Source organism: Lagopus muta, chromosome 16 (assembly GCF_023343835.1).
Source record: "Lagopus muta isolate bLagMut1 chromosome 16, bLagMut1 primary, whole genome shotgun sequence".
In the NCBI taxonomy this organism is placed as follows: domain Eukaryota; kingdom Metazoa; phylum Chordata; class Aves; order Galliformes; family Phasianidae; genus Lagopus; species Lagopus muta.
Window position 1 is genome coordinate 6466744 of NC_064448.1, and position 15045 is coordinate 6481788.

Below are 15045 nucleotides of genomic sequence, written 5' to 3' on the forward strand. Positions count from 1 at the left end.
CACCACCTCCCTGCATGGCCATTCCAGTGCCTGAGCACTCTCTGAGAGAAAAAGTTCTTCCTTATGTCTAACCTAAACCTCCTCCAGTACAACTTGTAGCCATTTCCTTGTGTCCTATTTGTTGCCTGGGAGAAGAGGCCAAACCCCTCCTCAACACAACCTCCCTTCAGAAGATGTAGAGTGCAATGAGGTCTCCTCTGAGCCTCCTCTTGCCCAGACTAAACAATCCCAGCTCCCTCAGCTGCTCCTTGTAAGACTTGTGCTCCTTTTCCCTTTCAGTGGTGATTCAGGAAGGAAAGAGGAGCTCCATATCTCATGTCACCCCACCCCTTCTCTCTTATACTTTCCATCTCCACAGTATGAATGGACCAGAACAGTCAGAGAAGTCTTTAAAACAATAGTGTAGTTTTGTTTGAGCCACACTGTATCTTACAAAAACAAATGTGAAATCTGTTTCCAGTAAAAGCCATGGAATGCAGCATATTAAGGTCATGGCCTGAAACATGTTGTATTGGATATTGTTGGGTTTTTTTTTGTAGCACTATTATTTTTGAAATGAACCCATAACTATGTTTCTTTCTTTAGTAAACAAAGGATTATTTTGCTTGCAAAAAGTACAACCATTTAAATAAAACAGAATTTAGATACCTACTGTAGGGACTCACAATAAAGCTCCTTATGACCTTGTCATTAGTAGCGTTTTTAATATTTTCCCAGCCTCAAACTGTACACTAATAAGGCTTTTAGAAAGGAGGGATATGAATTTTAAAAAGCTCAACTCTCTTTATTTTTGAACCACAGTTCAGCTTATATTAACATCAGATGAATTTCCAATCAAATATTTTACTAAAGCACCAATGTGTACTTAGTTTTCTTCCTGCTACACCAAGAAGGAATTTAAAGCTGTATATAAGACACCTTACTTTGTTCCTTCAATATTTAATTACTTTTAGAAGGAAGCAGTATTTCTTTGGTTAGAAAATGGCAAATACAGCTGACATAACATACAGGGCTTAATTATATCTCACAAAAGCCAGAATCTTACTGAAGAGCAGCAGAAATGTATTTATGTGACTCTAAGCCATGCAAAACCTCAGGGGTCAGCCCACTGTGTGACTACTAGATTTAAGACTCTCCAAGTCTTCTCCATCACGTCTCACACGTGATACAATTCCTCCCAAATGCTGCAGCTTTCTTACACCGAGGCACAGAAAGCTTCTCTCCCTCCTTCCCCCTCCTGCTCTCCCCTCTATGCCCAAGCTCTGCAGAGAGAGCAGAGGCCAGGCTTGCAGTGACAGCCACCGCAGTGCATTAATCCAACCTGCAGCTGTGTCCAATTGGCCCTGACTGTCCATTCATAGCTGACACCCACCTTCATCCTTGCTCTACAAGGTCTTCAAGACTCAGCAATAAATTGGGTCCTCAGCCAATTTCCTGCCAATTTTACCCTAAACATAACCTCAAATCTAGCAATGTGCTTAAATATAACCACCCAGCCAATGAAGAATTGCATTTTTTTTTTTTCTTTAGGTAGAGAGTGTGACCACGCTTAATCAGTGTTGCACAGAATCAGTCCAGATTTACATTGACAAGGAAGAACTGCTTCTGCTGAAGATGATATGGAAGAGGTGGGCCAGTGAGAGCTACACAAAGAGCAGACCAGAGAAATTTGTGGGGGGGAGGGCGCGGGGGGGGGGGGGGGGGGGGGGGGGGTAGGGAAGGGGAAGAGCAGTCCCTGATTTCATTGGCATTGCACAGCCCATAGCTGTATTTAACTGAGGCAATATTTTTTACATTGCTGGGCAGGGAAAGATTCCTGCTTTGGAACTACATGCATGAGACTAAGAAAGAAAGTAGGCGGCAGTAAAACATTTGCAAGGAATTTCCTACTGCTAATGGTGGTTTCCAACTAGACAAATCCCCTGGAAGCACAGACCTGATAACACAATCAATGCTATGTTCCATCCTGTGACTTCTCAAACAGAGTCAGAGGAAGAATGAAATAAGAGCTCTGAAAAGATCCCTACCTTGTGTCCATTGTGCTGCAGCTTCTCTCCCACCAGAAACCTGACGATGGCCTCCCACCTGCCAAGGGTCTGCGGATCCCAGGCGGTCACCATCAGGATCAACTGCTTTGAGGCCATTTGCACCTCGTGGACAGCATACATGGTCCCATCTGCTCTCACCTTGAAGTCCAGGCTGTTGGTTTCATACCGAACTCCCTTGTTACCGGCACAGTTATTAAATTTTACTAGAATGGAGAGCAAGAGATAGAAAAAGTGTGAGATTGGCGTGATAAGGAAAGCAATCAAATACAAGTTTCAGACGTTTAATTTTCACTGATGTCTTCTATATCTCTAATAACCATCAAGGAAATGATTTAACTGTTTCTTCGACCTTTCAGGAGCGCTCTTGTGCTTAATCTCCATTCCCTGGAGAAGTTATAAGCCATTTTTAAAGTATTTGATACAGTTTCATTAGATCTCAAACACAGCTGTTCCCCATTTCTACAAGTGGATTTCTCCCTTGTCACCATTATCTTTTAAATTCGACGGGAGTCTATTACCCACACTGTGGGTATTTCTTTTGCACGAAATGTTCTCCATTTCCCTAACCCTTCAATAACCTACTTACCAGATAGCCTATTTGCACATTCTTAACTGAAATTTAAAAGCCCATAACAATTCCATTATCAGAAATAAAGAAACAAAAAAATTAAACAAAGAAGGAAAATTTAAACCATTCTGGGGAGCGCATCTGCTGCTAGAAGCAGGTCCCCACAACCAGAGCTGCGATCCCATACTGGATAACCACTCATGTTACAGCACAAGGAACTGTAAACCTTTGATTCACAAATTGCAACTTGTCATTTGAAAGCTTGCACCATCAGATCCAAGCTCCTCATTAGATGGTATTTTTACTCTTGGCCTTTTTCGGTCAAATACATTTACAGTTTAGTTTGAAAACTGTTTTTATTGGCATTATGAAGCATGTCACATACATTAGGCTGGAAAAAAAGCAACCCAAACTATTAGATGACAGAATTGACAAACCTGATAGAAATTGAACCTGCAGCTAATCACGTAGGAAACAAAATGGCTTTCTGCCATTCAAGTAATCCACAGGGTGGAACACATGTGGTGAAAGAAAACATATTGTACCTGTAAAAATATCTCAAGTGAGTGTGAATTGTTACAGAACTAGGACCATTAGTTGGCTTCTCAAATGCTGTGGCTTCTGAGTGCTTCACAGTGCTCCTTGCCTGCTCTGAACATAGCAAGATCTGCTGGCCCAGGTGTTGGAGCTTCAGCAGACACTTTGCACAGGACAGACTAGTGAGGTGGCTGCTGTGGGAGAAAGAGCTCAGAGGCAGTCGAGGCCAGAGGAGCTCCTGGAGCCAGCATGACACAAAACATCTCAGTGAAGGTTTCTTGACCACAGAACTCCCTTTCACCTCCTTCAAAGTGCACCCCTCCCACATCAGGATGCTGTAAACATGCCATAACCATACATTTACAGAGGCTTTTCAGGCTGAGTATTGAGTTAAACCACATCATCAGTACATTCCTATGTGCGTGTGGTGGGAACTGTTAGCTAATGCTGCAGTAAATTATTAAGCACGAACAGTAACTGTCAGACATTGATTTACAAAAAAGAAGACAGATAAAGTTACCTAGTATATATAAAAAAAAAAAGTATGTAATGCTTTTAAGCAATTTCATTGTTACAGTCTACAGCGCTAGGCTTTCCTTAAATCTGGAGGCCGGGGAAAATAAAGTCCTTCCATTTTGCTTTGGAAAGCAGGGGTTTGCTGTCTTTACCTTTACTGTAGCTCAGCCTGCAATAAATAACCTCCATGCCTATCTCATCTGAAATGCTCTAGTCCAGACATTTAACCAGTTATCTCTGCTTTCTATCTCCAGAAGCATAACAAATGCTTTTCAGTGTAATAGGAAGCAGCATCTCCTGCATCACTCGCAGTTTGAATGAAATGTTGGCCACCATTCCTCTAAGGGACAGGATATTACTTAATTGCTGCTTTGACCACAGATTGAAGCTCTTGGCATCCTTGCTTTTTAGTCACTGTCCATCAGCAAGGTGTTGATATTCAGCAGTCCGGAGTGGGGGATTTCTGTCTTGTGATGGTGAAACTCCCATCAGACTCAATGAATAAGAACTAGTCAGCGCTCAGGATTGGGGTCAACTGGCACAAAACAGAAGGCCAAAATCCCTCATCTCCCAAAACAAGGTATTCTAAATAGTGTATTGGGGATAATCCCTATCACTGATCTGACTGCAGGAACAATCCCAGGCCAGTGCTCAGATCACACCAGGCTTTGTTCACCGACAGTAATGACTCAGCCAACAAGCCCACGTATTGACTTCATTTAGTCTTAAGCTAGTCTGAAAAATGATTCATGAAAGCACCAAATGAGGTCAAACACAGGCAGTTTGCTGGCACCTGCAAGAACCCGGGGTGGCTTCAGGGACAAAGGAGATGGCCGGTGCCACCATGGAGATGTCCCATGCCCTGTGGCGTTCCTCCATCTCCCAGGAACTTCTGCAAAGCTCCCTTGCATTCGCAGCTATAACAAGTAGGTGCAAACACGTTGAGTGCTTTGCTGCTAATACGGTATTTATTCTCATCTCTGCACCATCAGCGTTGTCAGAAACAGGTCACATCCGCTGGTGTATTACTGCAATCTTCTGCTATATAATGGCAGGTGCAAAAAGCAACTTCCATCCATACCTCCTGAAGTTCTAAACTATTATTTACAAAAAAGACATTTGAAGAAGAGAGAAAGGAGTGATAATGACTGCACATTAATAAGAATTCAGAGTCTTCTTTGATTTTATTGAGAAGGAAAGCAGCCTCACAGCGTAGTAAGAGTCAGAGGAAAAAAAAAAAAAACAACAACAAAAAACTCTTCCTATATGTGTATGCAGTGATTTTGGGACTCAAAGTACTTAAACATCTGCTTAAGACACAGCGCGTTGCTCCAATATGCTGCTCTGTGTCATATGTCACTGTGTCGACTTTTATGCTCCATTATCTAAATATGGCTACCTCTTAGACAAAGTCCCTCTGTGCCTTGCTAATTACTTCCATTAGTTTAAAACAAACTTGACTAGAGACGGAGAAAATCCTGAGAGAAATTATGTCTAATTTTTTAAACAAGCAACGTCTCCGCTCCACACTGCGCTCTCAGGTAGCACAGGTAGAGGGATGCAGCAATGAATCACGCAGCTCCACTGAAGAGTCCTCAGGAGCTGCGAGCAGAGAAAGCTTTCAAGGACACCAGAATTCCATTGTGCTTAGTCACAGCCAGAGGCTGCACAGTGCAAAACAGCCCGAGCAGCAGCAGGCAGGCTGGACCCAGGAGCACCCCAGCAGCTGGCTGCTCAGTGCTGCATGTTTTTAAGGCCTCATGCACCTATGGCCATGTCTACACTAGCAGGTGACAGCGTGCTCCAGCAGCAGACACTGAGACCCAGTGTCTTCCTTCCCAGTCCAGCAGTCAACCCAACCCCAGGCTCAGCCTTACACTGGCAGCAGCAGGCCCTACTAGTTACAAAGCATGAGTGTGAATTAACAAATTGATTTCACCCAAGATCTGTTCACCCCTGTGGCTGCCTGGTGATGTTCAAAACTCAGTGCTACCAGTAAAGCTGGTGCCTTTCTGCCAAGGCACAAAGCAGAACACACAATCACGTCCTGTCTTACGTAAAGCAGTACAACAAACACAATTGCTAACCATCCTCCCTGCTAAGTCCTCTGCTTTCCCTCAGCTTGTGGCAAGGAAGCTGTGAGAGATGCCCACAAGCAGATCTCAAAGCAAACATTCTCCTATAACCAGTGCTAATAAAGAAGCGAGCCTGGCTTTGCAGATGATTTCAGCCTCACAGGGGAGGCAATTCAGAAACTCATCAAGGCCCAAATACCGGGGACCACGGTGTTTAGCTGCTGTTAGGTATTGCTGCTGTTATTGCTCTAGGCACCATTTGTACACAGCATAGAAAACACATCTGCAACACAGTATGGATGAACTGCTCACATTTTCACCACATGGCTGCAATGGCTGACATTAATAATCCTGTGGTTGTCCTCTTTGCTTCCATGCGAAATGGTTCTTTGGAATGCTACAGAGAATCATTTCACGTGCATGTATATATATAAATACATAAATATACTTCCATATTTTTCTATGTACATACATATATATTTGCATATCTACATATTTAATATCTTACCAGATACATATGTATGTATTGGAAAAAAATAAAATTGTTTTTCTGTTACAAATGCTACAGCTCAACAAAAGGACATCTCCATATTTAAGTCCCACCTCTTCCTTCTCCTCTTTGCTCTCATGGAGACAGAAACTAAAATTTCACCCACTGGCAGAAAATTTTATTTTTTCTTTCATTCCTTCAGAAAGATGTAAATCCATGCAATTTGCAATTTGCAACTCTTGACTCTACAATAATTTAACAAATAAACAAACATTGGCTCTGTTCACAGGACTTAGATCTCTCTGTGGACACAAATCCATCTTTCTCTGACCGGTTTGAAGTCTAAAGAACAGTGCATGAACTTAACATTCAAAAGCAGGAGCATGAGTAATTAGGGTTTCAGATAAACAGCAGAGCCACACATCTATCATTTTTACAGGATGGTGAAAAAGAAAACTTTTTTTAATATACTCTGGAAAAATGTTCAGTGATGCTTATCGAAAGCTTATGCTGAAAACAGCATCAAATGCCTGATGAAAAGAAAACCAAGAAGGCACCCTCATTAGCAGGCTTTTAGGTTTAACCCTTTACCCTCATCATTTTTAATTGCTCCTCTATGAAAGGAAGAAATACAACAATTTGATATATGCTGAAAAAGGTATTGAGCGATGGGAAAAAAATCTGCAGGAGTCTGCAGCAAACTGCTGGGAACCTGAGAAAAAAACTGGGATCTTTCTTCAAAAAAAGACAAAGGGTAAAAAAATTCAACAAGTTTTGCATTGTTCCCTTTTATTATTTAGCTTGTTAAGCTAGCTGGACGGAGTCAAATGATCAGGTGAGGATCTTGAAAGACATACGAATACACTGAACTTCCTTGCCCTCCAAATGCCTGAGAAATACACTGAATTTAAAGGACTATAAATGGTATAAACCAAAGAACTGACTTTAAGCCTTATCCTTCTGGATTCTCTGTTAGCTTCTGCTAGTCCATTAAAAAGTGCCCCCTCTGGCAAGCTGCACAGGGCCGGAGGAGCAAGAGGGATAATACTTATTTATTAGGATATACTCCTCTCTGGCACACCATCATTCCACAGCTCAGGACAGAAGCCCCTTCAGGACTCTGTTTTTCACCATGGTTTTGATTATTAGCACTGGAAAGTTGTTTAGTTCCTGATAAACTTCAAAGCAGCAAATGCATCCCCCTATTTACTGCAGTATCTCCTCTCCTCCTCAGGTCGTGTCTCTGTACACCCAGTGTGACTGTGACAAACCTGAACTATAAGCCCACCCTTGTCAATGTCAGTAGTAAGAAGATGGCTTAACTGTCACCTCTGGGAATTTTAGATGTCTGGAAAAGCTGCAGAGTCCTGGGGCCAGTGCAAAGATGTCCCTTTCATGCAATCTTCTATTACATTGGTACTTCTGGCCCAGTGCTTCCAACACCAAGTGCCCAGCCACATTAGCAGGTTGGTGGCAGCATTTGCCCATGTGTATCACAACAAATACAGTAATGAAAAGACTTTCTCAGCAGATAGAAACCTGTTGTCTAAGAACAGGCACCAAACTACTCAGTTCACCAAAATACACGCATATCACCCCATAAGCAAAGCTGAGAACTGAATCCTGAAATCCAGGCCTCGGGTTTCTCATTCGAATTTTTGGAGTGCACACCCGTCAATCATCCATTAACCAAATAGAAAATATGTTTTAAATTGAAAAATGGAGTTTCACAGGTACTTCACAGAAGCGAGTTTCCAAAATTGGCACAAGGTTAAAAAACATTAAGGAATGCCACACAGCTCATTGCTGAAATTGTTTCATAAAACACTGTATGGAGAAATAGAAATGCTTTGGTGGAGTTCCAGGAATAAATATTTTATTTACAAAGTCTAGTGCTGAGAGGAAGGAAAGAGGATCCTCTTTCTCTTGTACTAAAAGGACAAATGTATAGAGGTACAGCAAGCTTTGACTACTAGAAAATACCTGGAGATGTTGCTATTTCAGTGTTTTGTGGAAACAAAGCTAAGCTTGAGCCAACCCACTCACAAACAATACAACATTTAAGTCCTGAGTGCTCTTTCCATCTCACTCCTACTTACAGTGAATCCAATACTCTCCTATGATGCACAACTAGAGTTGCTACTCAGTTAATAAAATACTGAGCCCTTCTCCTTTTGTACCAGAAAACAATGCACAAATACACAAAAAAACAATAGCTGTAAAACCTGATAAAACCAATGTATAATTTTCAACCTGCCATTCCTAATTTTATGGGTTACATTTTCCTACCACGTACCCATAAAAAATATTACTCTAATAAACTCTTAGTGTCTTTATTTAATATTTATAGTACTGTGGGAGAACCAAACTCTCTTGGTAAAATGGCAAGAGCAGCAATTCAAACACAGTCTAATACACACGTCCCCAGTGATCAAGTTTAACGGTATGCAGTTTAAGAAAATGCTTTGATACAGAAAAAAACATTTGAAATAAAGGAATGCGTTGGTTGTTATAGGACTGTATATATAAAGTGCGCGTGCCCACATCCTTTGTAAAGCATTGATTATTTGTAAGTGTTCATAGAATAAACAACAACAAATGAATGAGTTATCGGAATTAACAAACTGACCAACACCTATCAGCTGCTGAAAATATTCAGCATGATTTACCACTTTCTTTATGTTACTTCCCAGCATTTAATAATAAAGAAATCTGCTGGAATTTTATCTGTTTTCTATATCTCAGGTCAATGTCAAACATCACAACCAATTTTACAGAGGATTATTTACAATCTCTGAGCTACAACTGCTAATATTTGCCTTACTGGAATAACAATAAGTTAACGTAACAAGCTACCAAGTATAATTATGGCCAACAAAATCTCTCTTTGTCTTGCAATCTACAGTTACAGTGAATTGTCCTGTATAGAATATGCAATAATACAAAATTCATGACATTCTCAACCCATTGTATACTTGTTAGAAGTAACTCCATGTGCCAGTCAACCGGTGACACTTCTGAAACAGCCAACAAGCAGTGGTAGGATTCATCTCCAGCAGTAAGACAGATTCAAAACTGTACATAGAGTAGTTTTTTACATTTAGAAGTGTATTTTGAACTTCACTACTTCAAATTCCAGACCCCAACCCCTCCACGATCAAATAATCCATGCAGGATTTGGACCTGTGCTATGAAACTTCTAACTGCCTGATGTTCATTTGCAGGTTGTTGTGTTTGCTGCAACTAGCACTGCCTCCAACAGGTTTTATGGGCAAAACTGCAAGCCTCTTCACGTAAGTTATTGAAAAAAAATATATAGATATCTGTGGGTTTAGTACAGCTACACAGAAAATTCATCTTTTCATTTCTAGAGCCACCAAAATGCTTTCAACGCCATTTCCAGGTTTACATTCATTTTTAACAGCTCTTGCTTACATATAGTTCCTGTTTCCATGGCCAGATAAAATGAAAAGGAACAATAACTTTCAGCACATTGAAGTCAGGTTCCTTAGAAAGTCTTTCTGTCACCTACACAGTCAGCCAGTAGAAACGAGGAGTTGAGAGTACATTAAAAAAGATCTAAATCCCATTCAAACAAAACAAAATCAGCCCTACAGTAAACAAACTCCAATTCCCAGACACTGCCTGCCTCCTTCATACTCCCACCAGTGCTATTTTTCATTTACTTGAAGCCAATTCAACTAAAATATATGTTTTTAAAGGGGGAAAAAAAAATGTGTATTTCACTTCTGGTATTGGAATTGGAGGGGAGTAGAGACCCCCTGGAGAGAAGGACTGTAGAACATGATAGAAAAGATGAATCACTGTGGCAACAGCCAGCCAGCCATTAATTTTCAGCAAGCCAGGAGTTGGTCCAATTAAAGCAGGCTCCTTTCTCTACATTAACATGCTTTATTCAGGATTTTTTTTCTGAAGCTAAAACATCAGCTAGAGACCCCAAAGGCTTTTCTATTTAGGATCAATCAATCTACCTTGCTGCACAGTAAAACACACACTGTCAGCTCTGAGGCTAGCTCAAAAAAGAGCAACAGTGGAAAAATTTGATAAATCGACATGTTCTGGCAGTTAGTAGAGGGATTCATCCTACACTGTCACTTATTTTTATCTGATTAGAAGCCAGTGTTAGTAAATGGAATAGTGCATTCTATTCTCTTCCTGGTATTTAAAATCGGGTTGGGGGGAGTCATCCGATACCCAGTTTCCTAAATCCAAGCCAGAAGATTGCTACAAAGGGAGACACTTCCCAGATTCCAAGAGGCAGTGAGTTCACACTGGATTTTCCCCAGTACAGGAACCTGAACCTGCATCCATTAGCACCCCATGTTAAGGATGCCACTCACTGCTTTCTATGCTCAAAACTTAACCCTTGAGGTGCAACCTCACCTCTGGGTTTCCAGCACCTATTTTAGCAGCAATTGCTTTACCTGGGATTTGCTTGTTAATCAGAGAGCTTGTTACTTTCCCTCTGCACTATTAAGACATTTAAAAAACGGGCCAAGGACTGATGCCAGAAGCCAGTAAGAAGGACATCTATATGGCCTGAAGTCTTTAACATAGAGAGGGAAAGACAGCCCCTGAGCTGGGATCACTCAGAAAATTACCCCTTTCTGCAGTGAATATCATAGTAAGTGCCCCGTTGACTTCTGTTATTGCTTTCGATGGAAACTTCTATCTTCCACTAAATACCCCATCATAGCAGTTCCATTACAACAATCCTCTTCTGTTCTTAAACATAAGGTAGAACAAAAGCGACCGGGATGAGCAACTGTAGCTTTTGTTCGGGATGTAAAGGCAAATAAAGGGAAGTCAGGTTCAGTTAACCTCGAAAATATCTACAGCACAACACTTCCTGACAAATGCTAACTTCTTGCGGCAACCATTTCTGCTCTTTGCTCTTCTTTAAATTCCATGCCTAATGCAATGGAAAGTGCAGCAACAACAGCAGAACAGCAAAATACCAGACTACAATGAGTGAGGATTTGCTCAAATGCAAACCATAAGCATAAAGGAAAGAAACCACATACCTTCAAAAGACCTCAGATACGCAGAAATCTTCAGCAAGATACCCTTGCCTACACTGCAACCTTTCAGTGAGGTCTGGGAAGGAAAGAATGGATCCTGGCTCCACACCTTCTGGCCACTCACTGCATGCAGGTGAGCTCAGCTGGGTTGGCCCTGCCTTCCCACCAGGTGTTCCATCACTGGTTCAACCTGTGACTTAGCATTTCTGCTAACCCATGCATCTATAGGATAGTACTGAGATTCACTATAGCACTAATGAGATCATTTCGCAATTAAAGGCTAAGTAGAAACAAGCCTCTCACCACTCCACAGGAGAGTTTGGGTTCTCTGATTAAGAATCAGTAAACAAACCTGTTTCAGCGCTGGTCACGTTGCATAGCCTCTCTATGATTAACTCTCCAAACAAGATGGACTAATTGACCCCGTGGACTAATCAATGAGTTCCTCAGCTTCAGAGCAAAGTGCAAGTTATGGGAGTTACCTGCAGTAGTATGCATTTTAATTATTATTACTACAGCACTGAGTACATAAATCCCAGGGCACTTTACTTAGAGGATTTACCTTTAGCTCTAATGATTTTCAAAGCACTCTCATGTTTGTCAAAATGCTTACACAGAACAGATTTTAAACATCACTACAAATTTCTTGAGGAAAAAGCTACAGATTTTACAGCAGCGTAATTATAATGGCAAGATCTTATGTCATCATAGGGCAGCTTCTACGTTCATGCAACCTCCTGGTGCAGAAGTATTCTGGGGAGAAGCTATGGGGTGGCTGGGGCTGGGAAGTGCTGCACAGAGCAGTTCTCCTGAGAGTTCCTGGGAAGAGCAGAGCCTCAGCCCTGCCTCTATCAGAAGCATCCAACATTTGCAGCAAAGGTGGGAGATGGGCAACGCATAACATATGCACAACTGCAGGCAGCCCTGCCTGCTTCCACAGCCCCGAGGGTTCTTCTTTTGTCCCACATCCATCCTTTTCAACTTGCCAGAACTGTATTTGAAAGTCACAGGGAGCTGCTGAAAGATGTCAGGGAGAAAAAAAATATGTGAGCGTAGACCATTTTTACAGCCTAAGAAGAGAATCTGAAAGAGATGCTCTGACTGCAGCCGTGTCAGATAGCCTCCAGCCCTTCTCTTTTCCTGCCCTTCAAGACAAAACTTCAACACCTAGACATAGAAGCTGCACTTGTCAGGAAAAAAAATAATAAATCAGACACACCAGTAAAGGCACAGAACTCCTCACTACTGACTTGTGAGACAACTTTGGGCTTGGCTGTTCTTGTCTTCCTGAACCCAGCTGAGGGAGCAAACATACACTGATCCAGAGAGGTCAATCACATTATACTAAATTAATAGACGGCTCAGGGGCAAGAATATTAAAATTGGAGGTTTTATTCTATTTTTTAATCTGGGAAAATTTACAGAGTCTACACAAGTCTATAGGTTTCAAGAGAGATGAATATTATTTGAACTTAAATGATGTGGGCTACATTGTTCAGACATTTGGACAAATTCAGGCAGCTTCATCTACAGATGCAGAAGTTCTATATTCTGTTTCTGGCACTTGGTCAGAAGGACTTGGAGAAGTGGCCTCCGTAACAGAGGTTAATAAACATAGGGGAAGTAGAGAGATGGAGTGGCTATATGGCTGGAGAGAGCCATGGTGCTCCTGCACCAGGGCCTGGCTGCAGTGTCCCCCAAATCTGTAGGAAATTCACCCACAGGTGCTTCAGATGGAGGCACACAGATGAAATCTATCATTTCTCCTTTCCCTTTTCCCATTTACCCCTTTTGCCCCTTCTTACTGCAGTAGTCCTCCCACCAAGAAAAGCAGAACAGCCCTCCTGAAGAACAACTGCAGGACTAAAATGACCCTAAAGTTAACAGAGAGCTTTTGGCAGGGCTTGGTGTTGTCAATTAAAACAAAGAGAGACTAAAGCCAGTAAATTAGAGGATGTGACGAATGCAGCACAAAGCACTGCTGATCCCAGAAGGTATCAAATTTAGTGTTAAAGTAAAGAAACAATAGGGAAGTCCAAGACTTTTCAGAGTGTAGTGAATCAAATTAAATTGCCTGAAATTCCACATGGAATACATTTGACAAATTTCTTTCCCCCTCTTCAGCTTTCTGTTTGAGATGAACTGTCGTCTGGCAGCTTCAAACGTCTGGCACAGCTTCAGCTTCAGTTTGCTGGGGCTGAATCCAAACACGAACCTGAACTTTACCAGTTCTGCTCTTTTTGTAAACATACTTGCTGTGGCTGCCAAATGCTTTCCAAAAGCACACAAAACCCAGAATCCAAAAGGAAAACATTGTCTTGCTGCAATAAAATTTGCATTTTACCCCCCTTTGGTAGCACCCGTATTTCAGAGCAGGGGGTTGGGGGCTGAGAGCCCACCTCTCCCTGTGTTTTCCAGGGATTTTGAATGGGCCTGCAGGGAGCAGGGACGCCCCATGGGATGGATGCACATCCTGCACAGTGGGTAGGAGCCCATTCCGTGGTTCCGCAGCCCCAGTGCTGCTTTGTCCCAGGGCTGTGGGCAGCTCCTAACACACCAATTAGAGACAGGATTCCTCCGGCAGGCTGGCTAAGACAAGCCATAAAATGTCATTATACACGTGTCATTGACAGCGAGGACCAGTTTAGATTACCTCTGTGAGCAGTCTCAGGAACAAATTCATTTTAAGGTAGGGAACTTCAGGCAGGGGAAGAGACAGATATAAAGAGGGTTATGATCAAATTACTCCTGAGTGCAGATAGCATCAGCCTTGATATATCTTTTTTTTTTTTTCTTTTTTCCATTTTTGCTTTAAAACAAAACCATTTTTGCAAAACACTTACAGCAGTGGCACAGTCCTTTGAAGCAGGATGCATCCCTCACCAGCAGCATCCCACCACCTCTTAAAGGAAATAAATTTGTTCCTCCTCCATTCTTCTAAAACTACCAAGCTGCATAGATGGCACAGTTGCAGAAGGTTGTAAGGAGGTACTGTTAGGATGAAGAGCAGCAAAGCCCAGAGGTGGGCTCATTCTGGCACGAGGCAGTCAGGCAGATGCCATTAGAAAAGTGTATTTTGCTGTCCACAGAACATCACCTTCATCTCTGAGGGCCACATGGAGCTTCCACTACTGCCCCAAACACAACATCTGGTTCCTATGTGCTCTGATTTATTGAGTGTCTTCTCTCTCTGGATTTTAATTATGACTAGAACTTGTAACCATTACATTTGTATTTGGTTTATTCATCTAGATGTTTTTCTCAGCTATTAATTCCAAACTGAAATCCATGTGCAGCTCTTTCTAAAAATAGTAAAAAATCCCACAACGATATGCATATGGCCTTTGTTAAGGAAAACCCTCTACTAAATATTCAGAAAAAGCATCACTGAAGATAATGCTTTGCAAAGCAAGTGCTACTTGATTTCCTGAATAGGAAGAGACCAGAGAAATTGCTTCTTCTTTCAGTAAAAACACAAAGAAAATGTACAAAACTGGCTGCTGCTCCTAGCATTAAGCAGCATGTTAATGAACAAAACTCACTTATTACTGCAGCACTCTGCTACAGGAGAGGTCTGGGGGGTGCTGAATCACTTCCAACAGTCAAGTGTGAACGTTTTAAAGAACCTATAGGAGGTGGCACTTTTTTAGCAGAAGAGAGATACCAACTGTGCCTGAAGAATAAAACATCCTTTTGCCCCCAGGAAACAGGCATGCAGTAACAGATGCAGTAGTTAGAAGCGTTCATACGGAGAGGTTTTTGTTTAAGG

General features: G+C 41.8%; 1 protein-coding gene across 3 annotated transcripts in view; it reads right to left on the reverse strand.

The window, feature by feature from the left end:
- Nucleotides 1-15045, reverse strand: part of CDH4 (cadherin 4) — a 413145-nt gene that overhangs the window by 159110 nt on the left and 238990 nt on the right. The window contains exons 3-4 of one of the 3 annotated variants that reach the window (XM_048962903.1): nucleotides 2187-2251; nucleotides 2028-2096 (exon numbers count right to left, since the gene is read on the reverse strand). In XM_048962903.1, the coding sequence (XP_048818860.1) occupies nucleotides 2028-2096; nucleotides 2187-2251 (134 nt within the window). Of the gene's footprint in view, nucleotides 1-2027; nucleotides 2252-11279; nucleotides 11449-15045 lie in introns of those variants that run through there. The other 2 variants (XM_048962904.1, XM_048962902.1) reach the window with 2 other exon arrangements.